A 27,551-nucleotide genomic window follows, 5' to 3' on the forward strand; every position below is an offset into this window, starting at 1 on the left:
AATCACAATGAATACAAAATCTCACAAAATATTCGGAAGTGAATAACTCAACAAAAATAATATTTCACAAATTTAACACCTTGCCTCAATACCAAATTTTTAATGTTAAATACTTCATATTAATAATAATTCAATTAAGAAATTTAACTTTCAAATAATGAGCACAAAATAAAAGAAATAAAGTTTCAACTAAACAATTAAAGCAATTAACAGGAAAAATGTCAGGCAAATTTAAAATATAAAAATAGATCAATGATGATGAATATAACCGGGTAAAATAATTTAATTAATGTGTAATAGAGATCTACACAATTTAAAATCAGAGTTTTTCACGTTTAGCCCGCGTACACGACTTTCAACACATCACAATTATCATATCAATACCAATCCTAAGGGAAATTTCCCCCACAGAAGGTTAGACAAGTCACTTACCTTGAACCGTGAAATTCTTTACTCCGCTATGTCTTTGCCTCGTGAATTGGCCTCCGAAAGTCTCATATTTAGTTATAGTAATTTCGATTTAGTCAATACAAATTATTGAAATTAATTCCATATGAAAATACTAATTTTCCAACAAAATTCGAAATTTTACTCAAAAAGCCCCGTGGGGCCCACGCCTTGGAACCCGATAAAAGTTACAAAATATGAATGCCCATTCGACCATGAGTCCAACCATACAAATTTTACTAAATTCCGACATCAACTCGACCCTCAAATCTTCAAATTTAACAAAGAGGGTTTCCAAATATTTTCAACTTAATTTACTAGTTAAATGTTAAAAACTACCACAGATTCATGTACTTTAACCAAAATTGAGTTAAGAACACTTACTCCGATGTTTTTCTTGAAAATCGCCTCTCCCCGAGCTCCAAATCGGTAAAAATAGAATTCGTCCCATTTTCAGAACTTAAACATTCTGTCCAGACTCTTCTTCTTCGTGAACGCGACAGGTCCCTCACGTTCGCGAAGCACAAAATTATGCTGCCCAAAAATTGCCCTTTGCGAACGCGAGACCCAAGTCACGAACGCGATGCTTTACCAGGTGAACCTTCGCGAACGCGAAGGCAAATATCCTCACCAGCCATTTTCCCTTTCGCAAACGCGATGCCCAATCGCGAACGCGTAGCCTCACCTCCCTGCCTTACGCGAATGCGAGCCGCTCTCATGTCGCGAACGCGATGAACAACCTCGTATGCCTCCAGTTCCTCTTCGCGAACGCGAGACCCCTCTCGCGAACGCGAAGAAGGAAACCATGTGCAGACATTAGAGAAATTCCAGCAACATTTCATGTCCAAAAATTGGTCCGTTAACTATCCGAAACTCACCCGAGGCCTCCGGAACCTCAACCAAATACACCAACAAGTCCTAAAACATCATACGAACTTAGTTGAGGCCTCAAATCACATCAAACAACGCTAAAAACACAAATCATTCCTCAATTCAAGCCTAATGAAACTAAGAAATTCCAACTTCTACAATCGATGTCGAAACCAATCAAATCAAGTCTGATTGACCTAAAATTTTGCACATAAGTCATAAATGACATAACTGACCTATTCAAATTTTCAGAATTGGATTCCGACCCCGATATCAAAAAGGAACTCCCCGGTCAAACTTCCAAACTTAAATTTCTATGTTAGTCATTTCAAGCCTAATTTAACTACGGACTTTCAAATATTTTTTCGGACATGCTCCTAAGTCCAAAATCACCATACAGAGCTATTGAAATCGTCAAAACTCTATTTCGGGGTCGTTTACATATAAGTCAATATCCGGTCAACCATTTCAACTTAAGATTTCAACCTTGAGACTAAGTGTCTCAATTCATTCCGAAATATCTCCGGACCTGAACCGACTACCCCGACAAGTCACATAACAGCTATAAAGTACAAAATGAGCAGTAAATGGGGGAACATGGCTACAACTCTCAAAACGACTGGCCGAGTCGTTACAGTTTTCATTTATAATTTATAATTATTAATGTTGTCCTAAAATTGTCAAACAGTTTCATTTTAGCTTGCCACTTGGCTTAACCACAATGCATACTACCCTCCTTTTAATATAATCTAGACTAGATAGATTACCATTTAGCATTAGTGTGTTATCATCATATATTAGAGATGTAAAATACTGGGACTAACAACTTGTGGTGTTGAAAGTGGAGCTACAAAACTTATAACCAAAAAAAAAAAATTATTTATACCCATTATTTATATTAAATATTCAAAATTTCTATTATTTATATTATCAGCCTAACGTTTTTTATCCAAAATTTACAGTAAAGTATATAAATCTTTAGTTAGGAGTATTATTTTTGTCCAATATAGTGGTCCTAGCAATTAATTAGATACTCCATTTGATGAAAGTAAGGTGGAGTTAAAGTCCACTAAATCCGGAATTACTACTTTTTAACAGTGTAGAGTAACCCAATAGAGAGGGCGTTAAGTGTCAGTCTGAGCGCAGTGACATGGACCGGGAATCCCACTTGAACCAGAAAAGATTACTAAAATCAAGAAAAAAAGACTCACTCTCTCAGTTATAAATAAAGGATGGCGGAGAATTTGGGAGAAGACGTTAAGTAGAGCGTCCCTAAAGTTGAAAAACCTGAAAGCGCTTCCTTGTCTTGTTTGACGAACGGACAGGACACTCTTTTGCTCTCTCCACATTTTATTTATAAACGCTCTATTGCTTCTTCTTCCTCTTCCGCTTCACTACTTTCGCAGGTATTTTTCTCAACTCTGTTTCTCTTCCACTTCATTCATGCAATTTGCGTATCAAATGGCGTTGTTGCGCATTCTTCGTCGATAATTTTCTACTTTTTTTATTTGCTTTTTTGGATCTGGGTTTCCCCTGTTTTACAGCCAACTTGTTTATAGAAATTAGTTTCCTCTATTTTTAATGGTTTAATACAGTCCAATCTTGTCTTGAATGTATTGGAACAGAGTGCTCTGTTTTGCTGGTCCTAAAGATGGCGGCGAACTCGACCCCACAGCCGCAGTTTATGACAAACACTGCAAACAATAACCTTTCAAATCAGCCACTGATTGATGATATCGAATATGATCAGATTGTTGTACCCGATGTCAGTTTCCGACTTTTCTCCTTCTACGCCTTTAACTTTTCTCCGAATGTGTTGTTTCTTTTTCTTTTTTTGTCTTATGTTAAATTTCTTTTTCACACTCTTTCCAAAACTTCTCTCCCGAAAGAGAGTGACAATCTAGAACACGAAAAAAAATTAGAGACGTCAATTCTTTTACAATTATTTTGGTATATATAATAACATTTAAAACTACACAAAACTACTATACACAGTAATTAATTAAGAATTTATTATTTTAAAAAGAATATGTTTAACTGCTCAAATTAATACATATGTCATATGAACTATTGTCAGCTGGAGCTATGAACAAGTAATGTTACTAGAGAGTAGAGATAATTGAGTTTTCACGAATTTGATTTTATATCTTATTTTGCAGATAATTTTTGCACTGTGATTATGTTTTTAAATGTTGGATATTTCCTTATTTTAGTTTGCCTATTTGTGAGAAAATTTGTAGGACTGGTAGATGGAAGGTTACAGCATTGCGATTTCTTTCAATTTTCAAAGGACCTTTAATATACATGCCTATTTTTATCCTTCCTATTTCATGGTACTACTTACAGATCGTTTTCCGCGGTTCTGAAGTTGGTTTGTACTTTGTGCAGTTGCTCCGTAAATTTAGGTTGGAAAGTGAGGATTCTTGTCTTTCTTGCATAGGACTATTATTATATAGGACTTTCACTTTCTTTTTACTAGTTCTAAGTTTGCCACTTTCATTTTGCTGTTTTAACCATTAACAATATTGAGGTCTATCAGAAATAGACTCTCTGCTCTCAGGTAGGGGTAAGGACGCGTACATCCTATCCTTCCCAGACGACACTAGGGAATTCAATGGGTTTCTTGTTATTGTTGTTGTTGTAACCATTAACAATATTCATTTGCTGGCTCCAGAGGCGGATCCGGGATTTCAAAAGTATGGGTGCACTGTTGTAAAGAGGTGGATCTAGAATTTACACTTGACGGGTTTAACTTTAGTCTCTTATCATGAACCCACTACACTTTTGAAATTATAGGTTCAAAATTATATTCTTTTTAAAGTTTTAGTAAGTTTCACATATATATCTATACTCCGTACCGAAAACAAGACCGTTTGGAGTGAGATTTGAACTGTCAATATCACTTGTAGAGGTGCACCCAATAATAATTGCATCATAGGAGTCTTTGAGCATGGGTGCACACACATATATTTAAATAATTTTGAAGAATTATGACATTGTTATACATGGTTTACGGAGAGGAGTATGGGTTCACGTGAACCCATACCCCTCAACGTAGATACGTCTCTGGCTGGCTCCTAACCTTTTACCATTATCTGAACTCTATATGATACCATTTTTTTTCTAAGTTCTCTTTACCATCTTATTTTTATTGATCCTATTTTATTAAATCTAAGTATGTTTCCACCAGAAATGTTGGAGGAAATCCTTTTTTTTTTTTTTTTTTTTTTGTAGCTACTTACACTGCCCAGTTACCAGTGCACTCAATGATGTAAAATCTCTCAATTCGATGACTAGAGTAAAATCTTAATTTAAGATGACGAAATTTATTAGAAGTTACTTATTAGTAATAACAGGTTCTCTGCTTGATATCTTGCCATGCAACATATCTCTCCAATTCTGGTTCAGTGCAAGCATGTGACAAGATATTTCACTGGAGTTCTTTTGTGATCTTACAAATTTCCATGAATTCTCTGTCATAGTTCTACTTTGAATGATTTTTTTTCTTCTATAGTGAAGAATAAAATCTGGTAATACTAACTCTTGTAACCCGTTGTCTTCTCTCATATCGTGTCTAGCTCTTCAATGTATCTGGTGTGGCTATTGTTCGTTACTTACAGCTGGAATTAGTTGCTTCATTTTGTTGGAGTACGTCGATATATAATCCGTGGTGTCAATCAATTGATGAATGTCCTTGTATTTACAGAAGAAAAGCTGGAAGAACATATTTTCATATGTTGGTCCTGGTTTCCTTGTTTGTATTGCCTATATCGATCCTGGAAATTGTAAGTCTTGGTGATGAATTTGGATTTACTGATCACATATTTTATTTCTGTATGTAACCTTTTTCTTTTCTCTTTACAATATGCTCTGCAGTTCAAACTGATTTACAAGCTGGAGCTCAATACAAATATGGGGTGTGTATCTGTGTTGCTCTGTCCTTCATAATCAAGTGTGCAGATGTCTATAGTAATCTTTAGGGGACAACTATAATTCACTTAGAAATTCTTCTGCAGAACGAATTTTTTCTGAGATTTCTAATACCTTTAATTGAACCGTAATGTATTAAACACCAAGTTTCTTCAAGATTCAAACTAGTCTTCAATCTTGAATAAACATGTTTGGCCTTTTTTAATCTAATTACTTGACTTTCTTACTCTTGTATATGTGAATCCTAAGAAGTCCCTTACGAGCTGTTCCTTATATTTTCATTTTCTCTGTTAATCTACAATCTATGTAACAAAGCTCTTACTTGTTTTGCAGTTGCTTTGGATAATCTTACTGGCTTCCTTTGCTGCTCTTGTGATCCAATCCTTGGCAGCAAATCTAGGGGTGGTTACAGGTTCATGATTTTGGATTAGTTGATCTTCTTATCAGTCTAAGCAGTAGTATAGTGATGATAACAATGTACTCCTTGCTTTGTTACAGGGAAGCATTTAGCGGAGCATTGTAGAAAGGAGTACCCAAAGGTGCCAAATTTCATCTTATGGATCATAGCAGAAATCGCTATTGTGGCATGTGACATTCCTGAGGGTAAGCGGTTCCCCAAATTTGACATAATGTGAACTTTGAATCTTTCTTGATACAAATTCATAGTTGACCTCTTTCTTTCTTAATTCTGACATGTGCTTGTATAAGTAAAAAGAGTGTTTAGAATATGCAGACTTTCAAGGAAAGGGACGAATCATTTCTCATGCTGAAGTTATTTAAACTCATTCATGTCACAAAGGGCCAGTAACTTTAGTTTAATTATCTACGGTTGCGTGAATGACCAGTCCAACATAAAGAAATAAATTATGGAGAAAATAATATGAGCTCATGATGATCATTTGTTCGTCATTCCTTGTTTGACATTATCTCTTTTGCTAGTTTTACCTCTTATTTCAATTTTGCATTGTTTTCACTACAAGTGTCCACGTGGTTGTATGAGAAAAAGACTGGTTCCAAAGTTTGCATAGGTTCAAGGAAAGCAAAAACTCCTCTCTCTTGCCAAAGTAATTTCTTAAACTTGCTCAACTAGGGCGAGTAACTTTAGTTTAAGTGTCTAGCAATTTATGTGACAGGCCAATCCAACCTAAAGAACTAAATTGTGATCAAGAAATGGGAAGTCTTAGTGACCATTTGTTGGTTATTCACTCTTTGCAGTTATCTTTTACTTCATCTTTTTATATATTCCACTGCCTCTATTCTATTTCAAACTGGAAAACTATATCTTTATGCACTGCCCATGCGATAAATGTTTGATAGAAAAAAGTTGGACAAAATGCTATTTTCTTCATCTATACAATTTGCCATAATAACATGCCCAACATGGTTCTTTAGGACGTCGATTATTGACTAGTTGTACTGCAAAAGTAGCTGTAGATTATCAAAAAATTGAAAGGGCCGAAATAGCTTAGCATCTTCAGCGTGTTGAAACTGGAAAATATCTGGTTATGAACTATTTATAGCTTAAGCACAATGTGTTCTCATGTGAAACACCACTGTGGTACGGAGATCTCAGCAGAAAAGTAGCTCTTCCACAAGTGGGAGAATGTCAAAATGAAATGCCTGAGATCACTATTAATCTACTATACACCTTATGGGGTGGCCACCTTCTTAAAGTGGAAGGCAGAGTCAAAGAATGTTCTAGTTATATGTCATAAAATATACATATAAATTCTTTCTAGCTCCAATCTGAGTAATCCATCTAAACTGGAGTAAAATTTTTGTTAACATTTTCGCTTTCATTATGTTGTCATGCATTAGGTCCATCATCCACCCTCTCTGTTGTTTGAACTTATTTTTCAGCTCTTGCAGTGGACTTCTAGTGCATTTCATTTTATTGTAGTGTTCTTTCAATTGTGCAGTTATTGGGACAGCATTTGCTTTAAACATGCTGTTCAAAATACCAATATGGTGCGGTGTGCTGATCACAGGGCTGAGTACTTTGAGTCTACTATTATTACAACAGTATGGGGTATGGATATATCATTCACATGCGAAATCCCATGCTCAACAATTACTGGAACATAGAGAGTCTATTTAAATAAAATTTCTGTTTCTCCTATCATTCTCTCTGATTTAACTGACATGAACTGCATTGATATTACAGGTTCGGAAACTTGAATTCTTGATTGCATTCCTTGTACTTACCATAGCTGTATGCTTTTTTGTGGAGCTTGGATATGCAAAGCCGGAGTCTTCAGAAGTTCTCCATGGGCTTTTTGTTCCTCAACTCAAAGGGAGTGGTGCAACTAAGCTTGCTATTTCCCTACTTGGTGCTATGGTTATGCCGTAAGTTCAGACGGATGTTCTCTATACTATTTATGGGATAGTGATTCTACTATTGTTATGTTGATAATTTCACTTTCTGCAGGCACAATCTTTTCCTCCATTCAGCCCTGGTGCTTTCCAGGAAAATTCCTCGATCTGTCAATGGCATCAGGGTATGTTTCGTCTTGAAAGACCTCGTATTTCTTCTAGTCCTTATAATGCATTAGCTTAATAATGCAGTGTTTGCGCACACACATCTACCTAAGAAAATAAAACATAGAGAGATTTTGAATATCCTTTGTTTGTCGATGTTAGCTGTGAATCATGTAGCATCATTCTAGCATTGATGCTTAGGGGTCATATCATGATACTATAACTTGAATAGTCATTTTGTCTACAATATGTTGTCGTCATTTTATATCAATAATTTGTTAAGCCACTTGTCACTTTCTTTTTCAGTCACTAACTGTGTGGTTAGGCAAGTTAATGCTTGAGTTGGGTGGTCAACAACCTATAAATTATACTATGGGTTACTCCATATGACGTGTTTGACTTAAAGAGCAGTCCTTTCTTTTTCAAAAAGGACACCCTTAACGTTTTAACCTTGTAATCTTCTTTCTATTTAGAACTTCGATATATGATTATGTTATAGGTTAGCTTGTTTGACATAATTAGTGAAAAAAATAATTTACAGGACGCATGCAGATATTATCTAATCGAAAGTGGTCTGGCTTTGATGGTGGCATTTCTTATCAACATATCAGTTATCTCAGTCAGTGGTGCTGTCTGCAATTCCGCAACTATGACCCCAGATGACCGGGAGAAGTGTGAGGACTTAGACCTGAACAAAGCCTCTTTTTTACTCAAAGTATGCGATATCCTACTGTCATATCATTTCTATTTACTTAAGTAAAACTACGTTTTTCATGCTTTTTATAATTTTTAAGTCTTCATGACAATATTTGTTTTACATTTACTTTCTTACAGAATGTTTTAGGCAACTGGAGTTCCAAGCTATTTGCAATTGCTTTACTAGCATCCGGACAGAGTTCGACAATAACTGGGACATATGCCGGGCAATACGTTATGCAGGCAATCTCATGCTATATCATTTGTTTCATCATTTCTGATATTTTTGTTGACATGTAAATGCATAACATGATCATGGATGTTCTACTTGTGTTAAGATCTAAAACAAAAATATTTTGCAATGTATCTGTATCTTGAATGGTCAATAAGGGGGTTTCTCTTAATCAAAGCACATGTTACCTACTTATGTTAAGTTCATTCTTAGCAACTAACTATGTGGGTGCCCTTACATCCAGTTTCATTTGGTGCATTATATACTCGCCTTTCTTTTGTTGTGGCCACAGAGTGTGAGGGTTTTAAGTTATGCTTTTGTAACAGCCCAGCCCGCTAGTGATATTGTCCGCTCTGGGCCTAAGCCCTCACGGGTTTAAAACGCGTCACTAGGGTCTAAGGCTTGTTAACTTATATACCCAACATCCCTCTTGTGTTTTGCCGATGTGGGACTTAGTCTAAAGTCTGGGATGTTACATACACCCCCTCTTATGGATCAACGTCCTTGCTGAGGTTTGCCCCACCGCATGGGATTTGCCTAGACTCAGCACTGAGGTTTGCCCGGCCTAACCGGGATTTGCGTAAACGCAGTTGAAATATGACTCACCATCGGCAAGGCTGACACAAGAGTGGCTCTGATACTATTTGTAATGGCCCAACCCGCTAGTGATATTGTCCGCTCTGGGCCTAGGCCCTCATGGGTTTAAAACACGTCATTAGGGCCTCGTTTTTTTTTTAAGATTAAGACGTCTGAATCTGAATACACATCTGAACATTAAGATGTGTATTAAGATCTGAATACTAAATAATTAAGACGGTTTGAGTTTTTACATCTGAATGTATAAAATTATTTTTATAAATTAATAAACATAAAATTCAAATGAAATACTAATTAATCTAATATTCTATCCATAAAATATATAGTTTTTTAAAATATGATAGTTGTTGGTGGTGATGGCTAACGATAGTACTTGTGAATACCGACTAGAGGCGGTGGTTGGTGGTGGTAGTTCAGGGTAGTAATTAGTGGTGATTGATAGTGGTTGCGATTATGATTGAGGATGGTGGTGGTGGGTGGTGACAGTTAATAATGGCGGATGGTGGTGGTGGTGGTGGTGGTTTATAATAATGGGCAGTGCCGGCTATGTTTGTTGATGGTGATGGGGTGGTTAGTTGTGGTAGTTGAGGTGGATGAGTTTTGGTTGTGGTTGAGAATGATGGTGGTGAGGCTGGTGGGTGATGGCAGTCGATGATGGTGGCGGCTATGATTGAGGATGGTGGTGGTGGCGGTTGAGTATGGTGGTGGTGGGTGGCATGGTGGTAGTTGATAATGGTAGGCGGTGACGACAGTTAATAATGAATATGGATGATAGCATCTTAATGAAATTAAATCTATTTTATAGATCTTAATCACACATACCTATTCAGATCCATTAAGTGGTTGTGAAGTAAAAAAAACAAACACACTTAACGATTAAAATCTGAATATTTAAGATTCAGACTTTAAAAACAAACGCACTTGATGTCTGAGATCTGAATGATTAAGATTCAGACCTCTATTTAGTGCAAACAAATGAAGCCTAAGGCTTGTTAACTTATATACTCAGTTCTCTTGTGTTTTGACGATATAGGACTCTGTCTAAAGTCTGGGGTGTTACAGCTTTTCATTGAGATGAGTTTAAGATATTATGGCTTACTTTGATACTTTCCACCTCCAAGATATTTTGGCTTACTTTGATACTTTCCACCTCCAACATAAACATTTAGAGGACCAAAATGTAGGAACAAGACAGACTTTTGATCTTTTTGAAGCGGTAATGAATTAATGCATACCATATTCCTTTCTTGGGATTACCTCGTTTTATAGAAAGGCTAATTTCCTAATTTATAAAAACACTTGAGAATTGCTCAGTGAATGTTCTATATTTAACTGTATCCTAAAACTAGGAGAGGAATGAGGCTCCATAATCCATAACTTTTAGTTAAATCAAATAAGTGCTCTGTTTTGAGAACCTGTGTAGGTTTATCTAAACAGGTGGTGCTTGATTGTTGGACTTTGATGATTGATATAGGTTAAATGTAAAATCAAAATTCTTCCTATATCTGGTGCAAGAGAGCCACAATGAATGTCATAAACTTCACAATATCAATGATCAATTGCCTTTTAATTTAAGTGGTGTAAAAAGTTAAGTATTCAAAGTTGTGCAATTAATATTTGTATCTTTAGTTTACACTTCTATTTTATTGTTTGTGTAGGGTTTTCTTGATTTGCGGCTGAAGCCGTGGATAAGGAACTTCTTAACTCGTAGCTTAGCTATAGTCCCAAGTTTAATTGTTTCACTCATTGGAGGCTCTGCTGGGGCTGGAGACTTGATCATTATTGCTTCGGTAAAGTATCTTTACTCGAGCTTTTCATACAGTAGTTAGAAAACTGGCCATCGTTTGGAATTTTCTTTTGTCTTATGAAATTGGATAATGTAAACTTTACAAGTGGGATCATCTGGTTTTCCACTTGCCTGATCTTGGACTAGGTTTCCTTTACCCCCAAAAAGTTAAGAGGCCGTATGAATCTGTTTGATATTGTGGATCTAAGTTTAAGAGCACCATCATTTATGCCAGTTCTGTTTAAATGTAACACTTCAATATTAATTGACCTTTTAATAGGGACTGCCATAAGTTTGATAGTTAACATTGAAATTGATCTCCTTAAAAGGACCATGGGTTGGACTGACCATGGACTGGCACAACCTGATTGTCATTTTCTAGATGTTTCTATTCTTGCCATACAATCTTGGAACACGATTATAGAACCTTATTAGGGAAGATGAAAAATGAGCAGCTAATGTTCTTGAGATCAACGATTATAGAACCTTTCAATTCATTTTCCCTGCTCCGCCCAACTCATTTTCCTCGTTGCACAATGAAGCTTTTACTTTTGATTGATCCATTTAGAGGAACCTTACGGACGCACAATTGCTATATTGCTACCATCGGTTCACTAGGTACTCAGTTCGGTGTAGAGGACCAACAATGAAGTTTATTGCTAATGATGCAAACATGTTATAAAATTGAGGTCTCAGTTTTTAGATGGCTGACAATGTTTCATGATATGTTCTAAATTGTTTATATTAATCCAACTATGTTATTTCTATTCTGCAGATGATCTTATCTTTTGAGCTGCCCTTTGCTCTGATTCCATTGCTCAAATTCACAAGCAGTAAAACCAAGATGGGTTCACATGTAAATCCAATTGCGGTGAGAAATCATCCTGATGCACTTCTTTGATTCCTGTGTACCATCCTAGCACTAATGACAAACTGCAAGATTTTCATGTGTAAAAATTGTAATGAAAAGAATATAACTTTAACGCATAACGGCTAATTCCAACAGTGTTGCAAGAATGCCTGATTTTACGGTGTCAAGTTTGCGTCAACTGAAGCAGATGTTTAGTCTCTATTAGTGTAAAACTCTTGCTCTATTGATCTGTATTCTTGATCAATTTGTTTTCTTTATGTAGCTTTTTTCTTATCTCCTGCATTAATCGCTTCCAATTGTAAAAGTACTGGCAAATATGTCCAACCTTTGCTCTAACATCGACTAAACAATTTTTGCGCTTAAAACTTTCTTCAGGTTTCAGGAGCAACCTGGCTAATTGGCACACTCATCATGGGAATAAATATATATTATCTAGCAGAAAAGTTGGTTACCTCTCTCAAGGATAGCCATTTAGGAAAGGCGGTTAAGGTTCTATGTGGAATATTAGGCGCCTTGTGTTTGTTAGTTTATCTGTGCAGTATCTTATACTTGGCTATCCGAAAAAATAAGGAAAGCACACACCTTCTGGCGCTTACAGGGCAAGAAGGTTTACAAGTTTCTGAATCAAACAATCTACCTAGAGAGGACATTCTGCGCATGCAGTTGCCTCAGCAGAGGACCACTAATTGACATGTTTACAGCCGGATTAGAGGTAGATACTCATACTTTTGTGTACAATTCAGTTAGAACTCATTTCATCTTACCTATTTTCCTTAGGCACTATTGCAAATGATCCAGAGTTGTAATGTTAGAATTAGTTTACCCATATAGACTTTTATATATAGAGAGCTCTTATGCCTCGTCGCTCGTGACAGGCCAAATATGAGAATAAAATTAGCTCTATTATCTATATTCCCTTAGTCTTTAATTTATCTGATTTTCTTGATGTTGAGTTTTATTATAGTTAATTACCTTAATTTCACTGCTAAAAGGGAATATCTTGTGATGATGAATTTTATGTTATATGTCACATAACTAACATAAAGCAAGAACAGTGTATTTGATGGTAATAAAATATTTCAACTATCTCTTTCTTCTCCTTTTCTCCTAATTACCACATTATTCAGCAACCATTGTTATCATCAATGAAGACAACTTCTCAAATGATTCATTGCCTGTCCAAAAATTAACTTTGAAAAATTTGAGAGATTTCACATTTTTCTTAAAAACAATTGCTTAATAGAGGTAATCTATTGATATATAGTTACTTAGAGTATATTTTATTTCTTTCCAAGCTCTGACTAATTTTTCAGGTTTAGAATGGGAAATAGGTATTTGCTCTTGCATGAGATTGGCTTCCTGTCTTCCATCTCTTACTCTCTGTTTAACCAAGAATTCTCTCACGCACAAGGACTGCAAAGTATAGAATATATTTGAGTGTCATGTTAAACCATAATATAACTATATAACACGAGAATTCTTTGATTCAACTGTTCATGCTGACAAAGTGATCGCTGTCTAGGTAATTTCTTTCTTTTTTAATAAATTGAAGTACAGCTTCCTCTCCGTTATGCATACTTAATGCCTACTCTTTTATAATATTTTGTTACCATTCGATACATTGTCCTTGCTTCTTTTTCTGGTCCTTTATTCAAGTATCTTAATTAGGAAAAATCTGGACTTAAAATTTTTTTCTTCTGATTTTATGTTTTAAAGTAAGCAAGTGAGACCTATCACCTACGAGTTCACTATTAAGTAATACAAGAGCCTCACATTAGTTATGTGGTTATGTAAGACATACAATAAATTTTCTCGTGGCATTTCTTATCAACATATAACTTATCTCGCTAAGTAGTGTTGTCTGCAATTCCTCAATTTTGAAGTACTCATACGACCGTGAGAAGTGCGAGCCCTTAGACCTGAATAAAGCCTCTTTTCTACTCAAAGTATGTGATATCATAATGTTAGATCATTTCTATTCACTTAAATAAAGCTATATTTTTTATCCTTTTTATAACTTCCAAAGTCTTCATTTTTTACCTTACTACTTTGCATAATATTTTAGGCAACTGAGTTGCAAGCTATTTGCAATTGCTTTACTAGCATCAGAATAGAGTTTGATAATAACTAGGACATACACTAAGAAATATGTTGTGCAAGCAAAGCCTCTTTTTTACTTAAAGTATGTGATATCTTATTATCAGATTATTGGCATTCAATTTAAAAAATACAGATTCTAGTCTTACACCCTCATAGATATCATCTTAATTCACTCTAGAATTAGTATATATCATGTTGCATTGTGCTAAGTTCCCATATTACAAGGAATTTGCAGACCATAAAACTAAAACACATTAAACAAAAAAGAAGTTTGAGAGTTCCAAAAAATATAGTAAAGAGCTCACTTTCCATGCTAACTAAATTGGGACATAGTGCCAATTTAGTATATATCAATATTTACCTCTGTTTATCTCTTATAATGGACTTCTAGTGCTTTATATATAAATTCGGATTTGGCTCACCTCCTGTACAGGATCTCTCCATTTCCATCAATGCACATTTAATTTAATGACACTTGTCATTTTTCAAATCTAAGGGCCAAAGTTTATTTAGAATAAATCTTGGTTAAACTAAATATTCTTTTGCTGGATTAGAATGAAAAATAATTTTCTTTTGCACATTTATTTTTCCGTTCTGATTGGGCAGACAAAATTAGTTAGTCAGAGAGGAAAAATATTTTCTTACCAAGATTAAAACTAAAAAATCCTATATTTTTTCTTTTGCACATTTTTTTTTCCGTTCTGATTGGGCAGACAAAATTAGTTAGTCAGAGAGGAAAAATATTTTCTTACCAAGATTAAAACTAAAAAATCCTATATTTTTTTATTTGTCCTCTCAGAGAGGAAAAATATTTTTTTCATTTGTCCTCTTTCAGTTTTAGTTGGGCAGACAAATGAAAAAATATAGGATTTTTTAGTTTTAATCTTGATAAGAAAATATTTTTCCTCTCTGACTAACTAATTTTGTCTGCCCAATCAGAACGAAAAAAAAATGTGCAAAAGAAAATTATTTTCATTTTAATCCAGTAAAAGAATGTTTAGTTTAACCCAGATTTACTCTAAATAAACTTTGGCCCTTAGATCCGAAAAATGATAAGTGTCATTAAATTAAATGTGCATTGATGAAAATGGAGAGATTATGTACAGGAGGTGATCCAAATCCTATAAATTCTAGCGTTCTTTCAAATGTGCAGTTATTGGGACAACATTGCTTTAAATATGCTAGCTGTTCAAAATACCTATTTAGCATGGCTTGCTTGTCACAGGCTGAGTATCTTGGGTTCTAAAATATATTTAGAAGTAGTGTTTTCTTCAATTCCTCAATTTTGCACAAAGATGATGAGGAGAAGTGTGAGTCCTTAGACCTGAACAAAACCTTTTTTCTACTCGAATATGTGATATCTTACTTAATTTCACATCATTTCTACTCACTTAATTAATAAGGTTACATTTTTTATCCTTTTTATAAATTAAATTTGAAGTCTTCATGATAACTATGTTCTTTTCACCTAGCTACTTACGAAATATTTTAGGCGCAACTGGACTGGAGTTCCAACCTATTTGCAATAGCTTTATTAGCACCATGGCATATATAGTTCGAGAATATATAACTGGGACATATATACGTTGGGCAATATGTTATGCAGACTCATTTCTACTCAAAGTGTGTGATATCATAATGTTTGCTCATTTCTATTCACTTGAATAAAGTTACGTACGTTTTTCATCTTTTTTATAATTTCTTTATTCTTCATTTTTTTTACCTCACTACTAATTACATAATATTTTAGCTAGGCGCGCAACTGGAGTTCCAGGCTATTTGCAATTGCTTTACTAACATCAGGACAGAATTTGATGACATACGCTGGGAAATACGTACGTTATGCAAGCAATCTCAAAGCCTGTTTTCCACTTAAATTATGTGATATCACACTGTCAGATCATTGGCATTCAATTTAAAAAAACACAGATTTTACTCTTACACCCCTATAAATATCACCTTAATTAATTCACTCTAGCTAGAATAAGTAGTAGAGTATATGTCATGTTGCATTGTGCATGTTCCGTGAATTTTATAAGAAAATTCATGTTAGTATATATCAATATGTACCTATGCTTACCTTTTGTAACTAGTGCAGTTTTTAAGTTCCAGCGTTCGATCTTTCAAGTGTGCAGTTATTAGGACAACAGTTGCTTTAAACATGCTGCTCAAAATATCAATATGGCCTAACTGCTTATCACAGTTTACAACAATATTATGGGCTATGGGGTATGGATATATCATTCCCTTGCGAAAACCCATGCTTGACACAGTGAATAAAAATAAATTGGTTATGGAATGGTCAATAATTACTTGAACATGAAGAATTTATTAAATTAATTTTATGTGACTACAACCATTCTCTCTCAAATTTAACTGACATGAAGTGCACTGACATTATAGGTTCGAAAATCTATTTCTACACCAAGTATGTGATGTCATATTGTCAGATCATTATTATTCAATCAAATAAAACTATTCTTAATATATTCGCTCTAGAATTAATTGATACTAGTAATACTTACAGAATTAGTGAAGTAAAACATTTATCTGATTGAAAGTGGCATTGCTTTGATGATGGTATTTCGTATAAACATTTCAATTATGAACACAAATGATCGAGAGAAGTGTGAAGAGTTAGACCTGAACAAAAATATTTATTTAAAGTATGTGATATCATACTGTAACCCAAGATCTATTCGTATGCCATTTATAGTCTATAGATATATGTTGTATTGTATTGTGCATGTTTCGTGCATTTTATTAGAAATTTATAGAACATAAAACTTAAATACGTTAATTAACAAAAAGGAACTTTGCGAGTTCAAAAGTAGGAGAATTGGATATCATTTTCGTGCTAATTAAATTAGGCCATAGTGCCGGATTGCATTTCTTGTTAGATACTCATAATCATGAAAGTCAGCTTAAATATTTTATCAGAAGGTTACAAAATATTAATTAAACTGAAACACATTAATGAGAAAGGAGGTAGGGAGTTTAAAAGTAGAAGAATGATCGTTCTGTTCCTAATAGTAGCTAACTAAATTAAACTATAGGTACCCGATCACTCTTGTTAGCATTTCGAAGATCATTCAATATATTGTCTCTTATGTCGCATAACTGGTGGCTAATGTACAATTGACGATCGTGGAAAGTTTGTTATATGTGACCAACGGTGGACCACATAATAAAACTAAAGTATAAAGTAAGATTGAGAAATTATGGAGAGAATAGAAAATGGAGAGGAGTTAACTCCCTTCTATTAGTCATCAGCTTGAGACTTTTGAGACTCCCTGCTTCCATTTTCTTTTCTTTTTTTTACTCTTTATATAACTTTATTCTATAATGTGTAAAAAAGATCTTTTTTATATATTTCGTAAGCTTTACTCTATTCATTGCATAAATCGAGATAGAAAAAGATTGGAACATATTGTTAAGTAGCTGATTTTGGAACTTCAAATAAGTTAGTTGAAAACACATTCAATCAAGCCCGAATTTTTGATAGATTCATAAGACTTCTAGGATTCCAAACAAATTAGGAATCTTAGATCCGAAAAGGGGCTGACAAAATCCATAGATTACGAACATATTAATAAGTAGCTGAATATTGGAAACCTCAAAACAACCGGCGGTGAATTAGTCGTTGAAGATGCATTATTTAATCAAAATAGTTGTTATTCAATACTCCATCCATATCAATTTATGTGATGCACATTGATTAGATACGGATAAACTCTTGAAATTTGTAGTCTAATAACTTGTTTGGATGGTTGTTACACATTGTATCGTATTGTATTGTTATCCCAAAACGATATTTGTTTTGATTGTTTCACTAAAATTGATTGTATTGTATTGTTAAATTATTGTTCCGTAACAATGAAAAGTCCCCCTTTTTTAAACAACTTATTGGTGTGGTGGGCATGTTTTCTATTTTTCTTTCCAATTATGCCCTAACTTATTAGTCCATAATTCTATTTTACCATTTACCTTTTTTTTTTAAATTTTAACTCCAAATCTCCAACCTATAGCTTATTTTGTCTTCGTCCCTTTTTTTTTTTCAGAATTTCTGCCGCTTCCAACTCCAACGTAAAAGGTTCTAATGTGATTTTAATTCCAATTCTAATTACTTTAACTATAATTCCTTGTTCCTTTGTTCCGCCAATTTCTTTATAAGATATATTTGGTGATAAATTAGTAGAAAGTGGTTTTCTTAAATTATTTTTATGCGTAATTCTTGATAAATTTAGTATTTAAACAATTGAAGGTATTTTAGTAAACTTATTAGTTACGGTACAGTATGATACCGTCAAAAAAACTAAAACCTTTTTTTGTTTATTACCGTCTTGGATCAAAACTCAACTGGAGATGATTTTTCACATACGCCACACGCGTGAAATTTTTAAACACGTCGTGATTTCTAAGATTAAATAATTTTTTCTTTTTTAAACTCGCATATTTTTCGGACCAATTTTTTCTCAGCCAGATCCTATAAAGCTCGCTCAGATATTTATTTTTTCAGGCGTAGCTACAGCACTAAATTTTAAAACGACACATTTTTTTTTTTAAATTGAAAAGTTTTCTGTCAGAACTCGCACATTTTTCGGAAGGAACTCCAACTTTTTGACATAGCTATAGTTCTATATTTTAAATAACGCACGTCATCCTAATTTAAATTATATTAAATTTTCTTGCTTAACTCGAAAATATTGGGAATCCATTGTCTCCTACGGGATCTTTAACAAGTTTAGACAGAAGCAACATTTTCCCCATGTAACTACAACTCAAAATGTTAAGCATGCTATGTTTATTCAAAATTAATTAACATTTCTCTGTTTAATATACACATTTTTATGAACCCATTTTTCCTGACTTTTTTTTCCAACCATTTTTCGAGACCGAATCGTAACAAGTTTGGGCAAAGCTCTATTTTTCTATCAGATCTAACATTCCAAGAAAAGAAGAATAAATAAATGAGAAAAATTAAAAAAAAGAAAAGGAGAAGAAACAAGAAAAAACACATAGTTGAAATAAATAATCATTACATGACCATGTGGCATTTAGTTATTGAAACAAATAGCCACATGCACTGACGGAATTAAAATTTTCGCCAAGTCAAAATATAAAGAAGTAAATACATGAAAAAATCAAAATGATCAATTTAACATGTAATATATGTAGATTAAAAATTTTTATCTAACTACACAAGATAATTTTTCCGACAAAATGGTGTCCCTTGGACAAGGCGGCTTCACCATTGACCACGTGGAGGCTTGTTTTAACTTTTTCTTTGCTCCTACGTGCTAACAAGAAACTAAAACTACTCTCACCTGCACTTGACAGTTGATACATTAGGGTGGTAATATTTGCCGAAACATGTCTTTCAAGGATAATTATAAATTAAAAACTCCGTATAACTTTAGGTGCACAAGTTAAATAATTTTAGGAGGTTTTTACGGGGTATTATTACTTTTAACGCGCGTCAAAAATTATTTATATTTGATAGCCGAAAAGTGTATAAAATTTGTATCATATATATATAACATACAGTATATATATATATATATATATATATATATATAGACACAGAAAATATACAACAAATATATATTTTTTCGACTATTATTTTGAAAGTGGTTATACAGTGTCACTTTCCCATTTTTATTTATTAAGCATAGACATTATGGAGAATTTTAGAAATCAGTTGTCTCAAGTTACAATCACTCGTTAGAACCTCACCAACATGAGGACGAGAGAAGAGTCTCACTAAGCAAAGATTTTGGCCTCAAATCCGTCCTTAGAGGGGCAAAGAAAAATGAAATATCAGCGACTTAATTTTGTGTACGGCTAATCCAAACAATTGGACTTTTCAAACTCTTATTCGTGGTTGTGTCACAATGATCATAATTAATCAACAAAAGAGGTGAAAGTGGTTGAAGCAAACATTTTAGAAGTCCTGCGCAGAAATGGACTTCGTCAGCCCTCTTTTGTATCCAATTAAATCCCTTCGTAGTGAAGAGTTAATTTCAAAAGTAGTAACCCGTTTATCACAATTTTTGTCATTCGCTTTTCTTTTAATATGTTCCAGATTAATGATATCTTTCCATATTTAATTTGCTATGTTACCTTGGCCTTAATGAAATAATTTATAATTGGCTTATCTTACAGTTTGTTTGGATGGTTGTTACCAATCGTTTTATAATGTATTGTATTGTATCGTATCATATCGTTTTATGAATACAATGTTTGAATATATTGTACTGTTTACTGTTGTTAAATAACATTTTACTTTTTGGATGTTAAGAGGAGTTGTATGTATTAAGCCTAGGGGAATATCAATCAATCAATAGATTACGTTTCTTTTCTAAATTTGTTTGGGTTATAGGTTACATAAATTCAGGTCTTTTGCATTTCATTATTAACTAATTAATCCTAGAAAAGTAGTTAATATTACTGCAACAATAACAATTAAACTTTTAATCTCAATTAGTTACTGGCACTGCATGCATGTATAGTAATAACAATTAAAAATTTAATCTCAATTATTTTTATTGGATATATCGATAATAATAAAAAAAAAATATACCGCAATAAGTAGAATTTTGAGTAAAAAGCTTAAACTCAAAAGGTAACTTCATATAGTAAAAACATTAATCCCTGGTTACAAGTCGCTTGTGGCATTTAAACTATTTATAATATGTACCACAATATCTGAGTAAAACTAACAATAATCGGAACAGTAGGAACATTTCCACAAAGTCATATAGTAAAACAGAGCAAACAAGTAATTTTTTTCTTTTCTTTTGGTACACAAAAAGGCAAAGCAACGGCATCTTTTTCTTTTGATTCCCGCCCCTTAATACCTGTTAGGAGCAGACTTAATTCGAATACATTCATCGTTTTGTGTAGGAACTGGAAGATGACCTTTCTCCTGCAGGCTCTTCACCGTCTCATATAAGCACTGTTTCACCGGTGTAAACTTCAAACCCAAGTCCTTTAGCTTTTGGTTCGTGAATTTGTATGGTTTTGCCCTTGGCCTCGTTTCATCCGAGCACCTGATTTTTGCAAAATGAAATAATGATAATTTAATGATGACCATACTAGCTAATCATTGCTAACAACAACATTGCAATTTCAGTTTAATAATCATTAGAGATGATTGTAATTATTAAAAAAGAAGTCTAGTCCCGTTATTGTTGACACTAAAGATTCCTATGGATACTAATGTGGGTAAAGTTAAAGGAAGAACTGGGGCCAGCCAAGATTGCAGTGTTGTACGTATCCAGCTTCAGAAATCTTGCTAGAACCATACTTGAATGTTTGTCAATAGAACCATAGCGTCAATGCTTAGGCCAACCTTTTTTTCTTGGCCTAAAAGTATTTTTTTTTTTTTTGGTCAAAAGTGTTTTTTTTTTTTTTTCAAAGTTAAGTGTTTGGTCTAGCTTTTTGAATGAAAAAAAGTGTTTTTGAGTAGAAGCAGAAACGTTTTTGAAAAATAGAAAAAATAATTTTTTTCGAAATACTTTTTTGAAAAATACTTTTGAGAAAAATACACTTAAAAACACTTTTTAAAAGTTTGGCCAAACATTAATTGCTGCTCAAAAGTGTTTTTCAAATTGATTAACCAAACACAAACTGATTTGAAAAATATTTTTGAAAAAAAAAATCTAAGATTTTAGAAGCTTTGGCCAAACATGCTATAAATATGATTTTATAAATTATCCGTCTGGTATACCTACCGACACATCATCATTTCGACCAGAAGAAAGTACCCTTTTTAGGCATAAAGGTTCTAAACTAGATACATATGGAGTACATTTTGAAGCGCATTATTAATTAGTTGGTACCAATGTTTTCATATGAATTAACTCCTGAGAATTGAAAATTGGTAGGAATGCTTGAGAACGTGCCAACAGGTCTCCTCCTGTTCTTTCCAAGAATATTAATGTACTAACTTTTAACGAGGAAAATTCACCAACTTCTAAACAACTATCAGAATATAGAATTTAAAAAAGTTAAATAAAGCAGAATTTTTTAGGCACTAAGGTTAGTTCAAATAAAGGATAAAATTTGCTACTCCATAGATTTGGGAAGTGAAATTACTTGCTGGGGATTGGATACTCCGGGAAAAATTTGGCAAGAATTTCAACCACATCGCCGCGATGAAGCACCCTCTCAGCACAAATATAGCGGCCAGATGCAGAAGGAGTCTCGTAGAGAAGTATGTGGGCAAGAGCAACATCCTTAACATGCACATACGCCTGGATTGAATTGGCATAAGTTTTAGCAGAGCCAGTGAGGTACTTTAGGATGTGAAGAACACTCGCATTCACTGTTGGTTGGAGCAATGGTCCAAGCACCAACACTGGATTGATCACCACTAAATCCCCTCCTTTTTCCTTAGACACTTCCCACGCTGTTTGTTCTGCTATCGTCTTCCCATAGCAATACCAATTCTGCAAAGTCATAACAATAGTTACGCCTCAATACCAAAGCAAATTGAGATTCGTTGTATAAATTGGCACTATCAACTATCAAATTCTATGAAAAAGGACAGTCCGGTGCACAAAATATTCTGCGTTCACACTGGGTTTGGAAAAGGACTGTACCCAACGAGTATGATGTAGACAACCTACCAATTTACGAATTAATACGAATTCAAACTCATATATAGTTGTTCCCTTGTACTTGAGTGGTGGTGAGTGATTCCAATTTCCAATTTTATACCAAAATATGCATGTTTTGGAGGTCTTTTTCAGTTATGCCATTGTTTTGAATTAGCTAAAAGACATGCTCATTAATGAATTATTTGACAAATGACGGACCTTAGTATTCTTGCAGAAGTCAAGATCACTCCAGCAAGTCTCGTCCACAACTTTATCCGGAGCCCGGTTGGGGTCCATGTAAACCGTCCCTATTGACGAAGTAAACACTACCCTTTGCAGTTTGGCTTCTGCTGCTGCTGTTACTACATTCTTTGTCCCAATTACTGCTGGCTCCACCATTTGTTCCTTTATCAACCAAAATAAAGAGAAAAAAAAAAAACCGGATTATCCTCGTTTGGGTAAAAAGAATACTGCACTATATTTCGACTTTGTATGGACATATTAGTGGAAGTGTGGAACTAAAAGCTAAAGCAAATATGCTGCTACTTGCTAGTGCACCTTCGACGTGTTAGGCTGTTAGCCAAAGATGAATTAGGGTTATAGGCGTGGACCCACCACTTACATAACTGATCCTTTTTTGTAATACATATACAGTCTCTCCATGTTTTCTGGATAAATCTCAATCAACCACCATAAGTAAAGGAAGAATCCTAACCCACTGAAGTTGATTGACTATAAACAAACGAAGAGACGATTCCACAATAACTATTCTCTACTAATTTTCCATGGTTATATAGTTTGATTTAGCACAAAATTTAATTAAAAAATAAAGAATTTCAAAATTGATGATATTAAACTGTAAAAAATTTAAAATTTATTGTGAAATATATCATAATATTTATATAGCTATAAAAAATTATTAAAAAAATATCGAACTATGTCATTCTATTTGCAACATATTAACAAAAAAATAGTGCCAAACAAAAGTCAAGCTGAGAGTAACTAATACCTAGTGAGACACGAAAGATTAAACAGAATGGGGAAAGCATGCAATTCTAATAGTAGCTTTAATTCTAAATAAAATCTTTATATAACTTTTTGAAATATATGACTATTTTAGTCTGGGATTTATGGATCAGAATCACGTTGGAAGTATGTGATTCTTTCAGATAAATAAAATAGTTTCTTCTTCTTACTGGATCATCAGTGACAGGTGAGGCAGTGTGGAAAACTCCGTCACACCCATATATTGCTTCTCTTAAACTCTGGTAGTCCAAAAGATCAGCTCTGCACAGAGTCAGTCTTTCCTTTGCACCTTCAAGTTCCCTCAAGTGATTATTCTTGGGATCATCTGTACAAAATACGCATGCACAAACCCAGAAAATAAAAAAATTAAAGCAACTGGGGAAATGTATCATGAACTTTAATTTTTACTGAATATAATCTGCATAAGAAATAATGAATTCAAAACTATTACCAGGGTTCCTAACGGTTCCTCTAACAGTGTAACCTTTTTCTAGAAGGAGTTTAACAAGCCAAGAGGCAATGAATCCTCCGGCGCCGGTAACACAAACAACTTTGCCGGATTCTGATGGCATAATGCTTACGTTAATGGTTGGAATAGTTATGATAGAGGGATTTGAGAATGAAGCTTTTGATAAACCCAATAAGTTAGAAGAAATATGGAACGGGGGACAAGTTTATATAGAATTTGAAAAGCCAAATTAAAGCCATGTTTAATTACCAACTTACCTACTACGATTACTAACTCCGTTTTCGTACATATTAAGATATGCACATTTTAGTATTAATTAATAAAAAAATTGATCATCTTAATTTGTCCATCAGAAATATAACAAATACTCCTCGATTTTTTATTTCAAGATCAACTTTGGAAGAAAAAAAAAATTAACTCTTTATCAATATCTGAAAAAATTAAATATTATGAACCACAAAAATGAAGCCAAAAATCAATTAAAACTGACCGAAGTAAGCACAAAGTAAATATTTGTTGCACTTAACTTAAATTTGTTTCGTTATTATCTAGAGACTTTCACATTGTCAGGATTGGTCAGCATTTAACTTTTCTTGAAACGCCGTTACCATCGTCAACCTGAACCTACTATATTTGTTTAATTATACTCGCTTCGTTAACTTCTACTTGTTATGTTTTGCTTTTCAAGAGTCAAACTATATAAATTTTGACTAATATTTTAACATATATTTTTTTACCATATTGATATGAGAAAAATTATAAATTATAGTACTTTTCATATAGTTTCCGAATATCTAAATTTTAATTTTAAAATATTAAAAAAATATAATATAATTCAATTTCAAAAATTAATTAATTTGACTCTCGAAAAACGAAACGTGATAAGTAAAAGTAAACGGAGGGAGTATGAATTTTAAAAATATTTTCTCAACACGTGTTTGTATTTGTTTTTGTTTTTTTCTCTCCCAGATCGGGTAAAGAATTTCTAGACCATTAAGATTATTTTACTTAAAACTAGTAGCTAGATATGATTTTTTAAGAGCTGGTACGTAGCTTATTACAGAAAAGACGGTCATACGTTGAACCAGATCAGATTATGCTGATTGTGCTTGTGCCTATTACATCAGATTACTTTGATTGTGTAAATTAAATTATTAAATTACAAAATGAAAAACAATTGACCTTAATTATTATAATGAGGACTAAATAAGATCCTAACCAAAATACAATTGTATAATTTTTATCGAAAGCAAGTGAATGAATATTAATCTGTCAAGTGTTTTACGTCTAGAGTTTTCAGTGACAAAAAGTAAATGTTCAAAGATCAATAAGATCATATGAATTTTTTTTGTTAACGTTGAAAAATAGTATAGAGTATAGACATACAAGATTACTCCCTCGAAAAGAGGAATTACGTCTCAAGGTTTAATCTTTCTTCTTTGCATCTCTCGGACTCTTTCATGGGGATTATTTTGATTTCTCTTCCTGTTCAAAACAAGTTCTTATAATAAACTCGTGTGGTTTAATTTTAAAGTAGTTTTTTGTTTATCCTAAGAATTGAGTAACAATTAAATTTATATTGTGGTTTTAAGAATATGTGATTTAAACCAACACCAATTGATAAACAACAAATTAAATAGATAACTTGGACAATAAAATAAATCAAACCGGTCTGCAAGCGATGCCTCGACCTCGATTCGAAGTAGTCTCAAGATTAATTAATAAGAACAGTATGTCATAGAACAAACAACGATGAATAGTGATGAACAAAGAAAACAACGTACAACGTATATGTATATTCTTATCAGTGAATGATGATGCCTACAAATAATTGGAACTCCTCTTTATATAGTAGAGGAAACATAATTATGGTACAACTCTAATAACGGAAATAGACCCCATGATTAGCAATAATAACCGCTTTGATTTGATCTGTTCCGGGATTTTCGCCGTGATCTTCGACCGATTATTACGCCTCACTCGAAGTTAGTCATACTTGACCCCGATTGTTTCTTGGCCTTGATCTCAATGAATATTTCGATTTTCAGGCTCGACGTTCTATCTTCGAGCTCGAGCCCGATCTATCACGAGGTTACCCTCGAGGCACTCCCCTGCCGCCGAAATCGAGTATGTCCGATTTCGACCGCATACAGATAGTCCCCTCGTTTTTTGGGCTGTAACGAGAAGAAAACGAATTCGAGACTTCGATTTAATACCTCAATCAATTATGACGTCATTATCATGACGTAAGCGACTGAAGCGTCGCGTCTGCACAGTTCCCAAAGTCATTAATTAATGCCAGTTGATGGTCGGCCATTAGTTCTTTCAAACCGTCAAAGTGGCTATTATAAATAGACTACCTTCATAATCTTCTCAAACTTTAGTTTCAAACTTCTTCTAATCTTCAAAAGCTCTTCTATCTTCTTCAAGTTCATCAATTTTCCAGTTTCCGTTTACCAATCTCTTATTAAAATACAAATTCCGCATTCTTCTTCCTTAAACCTCATATAGCAGTGGCAAGAACATCAAAGACCGTTCCTCAAGGAGAAAAAGCCTCCCCATTGCGGCCGGCCGGTGACAAAAAACCGGTAGAACCACGTATCGAAGAGTGCATCTCTGGGCCATGCGAACTTACTTCCGACTTTAAAGTCGAAAAACCCTCTTTGGTTCCCGGCCGATGCGAGCCCATGTCTAGATACATCTGTTCGATATCCGAAGGCGATCTCGAGCAGGTAAAAAAGGACTGCCACTGGGAGAATAAAGAGGTGGTGATTCCTACCCTCGAAGAGGACATCACCATTCACGTGAAAGGGTTCTTAAGTGTGTATACTTACCCTTTCATACTGGGCTCCGTCGGTCCTGTCATAATCGACTTCTGCCGCCAATACCGGGTAACCCTAGGCCAGATCTACCCCTCTTTTTGGCGTATTGTCATTTTGCTCATATTCTTCTCGAGCAAGATCGAGGAGATGTCTTTCATCCTCGATCATCTCATTAGGGTATACAACCCCCGTCTTTATTGGGATGGACTGATAAGGCTTCAGCGTCGAGCCACGAATGTGCTATTCTCGAGCATATACGAGGACAAGGACCGAGGATGGATGTGCAGGTTTGTCCGAGTCAGGACCTCCGATTTAATCCCCACCGAGAAGATGCCATTCCCCGAAAAATGGAATATGAGGCGTAATTAAAACTTCACCGATAACGTTTGATTACTTGTTATGTTTTCCTTTACCTCTTCTTATCTATATTTTATTTATGGTACAGCTTCCCCCTGGTTTCCTGGTGTAATCCCGGACCTTGCAGGTTGGGTTCGACAACTGGTTTCAACTTCCTCGTATGCTGAGCGCTCGTGGCGTGATTTGGCCAAGAGTCGATGGGAGGCCAAAAATATGGTAAGTTCCCCCGTCCGTGTTTGATGTTTTCCTGTGAAATACTTCATTTAA

The 27,551-nt window shown here is 34.2% G+C and overlaps 2 protein-coding genes across 6 annotated transcripts; one reads left to right on the top strand and one right to left on the bottom strand.

The window, feature by feature from the left end:
* Window positions 1-2,499: 2,499 nt before the first annotated feature.
* Window positions 2,500-16,134, top strand: LOC104090925 (metal transporter Nramp1). Of its 5 annotated transcripts, none has more exons than XM_033654717.2 (15): window positions 2,500-2,723; window positions 2,943-3,082; window positions 5,024-5,102; window positions 5,194-5,234; window positions 5,581-5,659; window positions 5,746-5,850; window positions 7,167-7,276; window positions 7,412-7,593; window positions 7,676-7,745; window positions 8,267-8,440; window positions 8,560-8,664; window positions 10,909-11,040; window positions 11,812-11,907; window positions 12,283-12,619; window positions 15,758-16,134. In XM_033654717.2, exons 2-14 carry the CDS (start codon window positions 2,969-2,971, stop codon window positions 12,595-12,597), a joined length of 1,602 nt encoding a protein of 533 aa, XP_033510608.1. In that variant the 5' UTR covers window positions 2,500-2,723; window positions 2,943-2,968; the 3' UTR covers window positions 12,598-12,619; window positions 15,758-16,134. The 5 variants fall into 5 exon arrangements, with proteins under 5 accessions (XP_033510608.1, XP_033510609.1, XP_033510610.1 ...); XM_033654718.2 differs by having other exon boundaries at window positions 15,762-16,134; XM_033654719.2 differs by lacking the exon at window positions 15,758-16,134 and adding an exon at window positions 13,221-13,427.
* Window positions 16,135-20,619: 4,485 nt separating this feature from the next.
* Window positions 20,620-24,286, bottom strand: LOC104090926 (cinnamoyl-CoA reductase 1-like). The gene is made up of 5 exons (XM_009596132.3): window positions 24,088-24,286; window positions 23,807-23,961; window positions 22,830-23,015; window positions 22,108-22,460; window positions 20,620-21,059 (listed from the first exon to the last, which is right to left on the bottom strand). Exons 1-5 carry the CDS (start codon window positions 24,206-24,208, stop codon window positions 20,861-20,863), a joined length of 1,014 nt encoding a protein of 337 aa, XP_009594427.1. The 5' UTR covers window positions 24,209-24,286; the 3' UTR covers window positions 20,620-20,860.
* Window positions 24,287-27,551: the final 3,265 nt, after the last annotated feature.

The sequence above is a fragment of the Nicotiana tomentosiformis genome, chromosome 3, assembly GCF_000390325.3.
Source record: "Nicotiana tomentosiformis chromosome 3, ASM39032v3, whole genome shotgun sequence".
Lineage (NCBI taxonomy): Eukaryota > Viridiplantae > Streptophyta > Magnoliopsida > Solanales > Solanaceae > Nicotiana > Nicotiana tomentosiformis.

Excerpts from the sequence above, each read along its gene's own strand:
- LOC104090925 (XM_033654717.2), top strand. The coding sequence starts at position 2,969 with ATGGCGGCGAACTCGACCCCACAGCCGCAGTTTATGACAAACACTGCA. Across the intron at positions 3,083-5,023 it reads ATCAGATTGTTGTACCCGAT|AAGAAAAGCTGGAAGAACAT; the intron begins GTCAGTTTCCGA and ends TTGTATTTACAG. Across the intron at positions 7,746-8,266 it reads GATCTGTCAATGGCATCAGG|GACGCATGCAGATATTATCT; the intron begins GTATGTTTCGTC and ends AATAATTTACAG.
- LOC104090926 (XM_009596132.3), bottom strand. The coding sequence starts at position 24,208 with ATGCCATCAGAATCCGGCAAAGTTGTTTGTGTTACCGGCGCCGGAGGA. Across the intron at positions 23,962-24,087 it reads AGGAACCGTTAGGAACCCTG|ATGATCCCAAGAATAATCAC; the intron begins GTAATAGTTTTG and ends TATTTTGTACAG. Across the intron at positions 22,461-22,829 it reads ACTTCTGCAAGAATACTAAG|AATTGGTATTGCTATGGGAA; the intron begins GTCCGTCATTTG and ends ATGACTTTGCAG.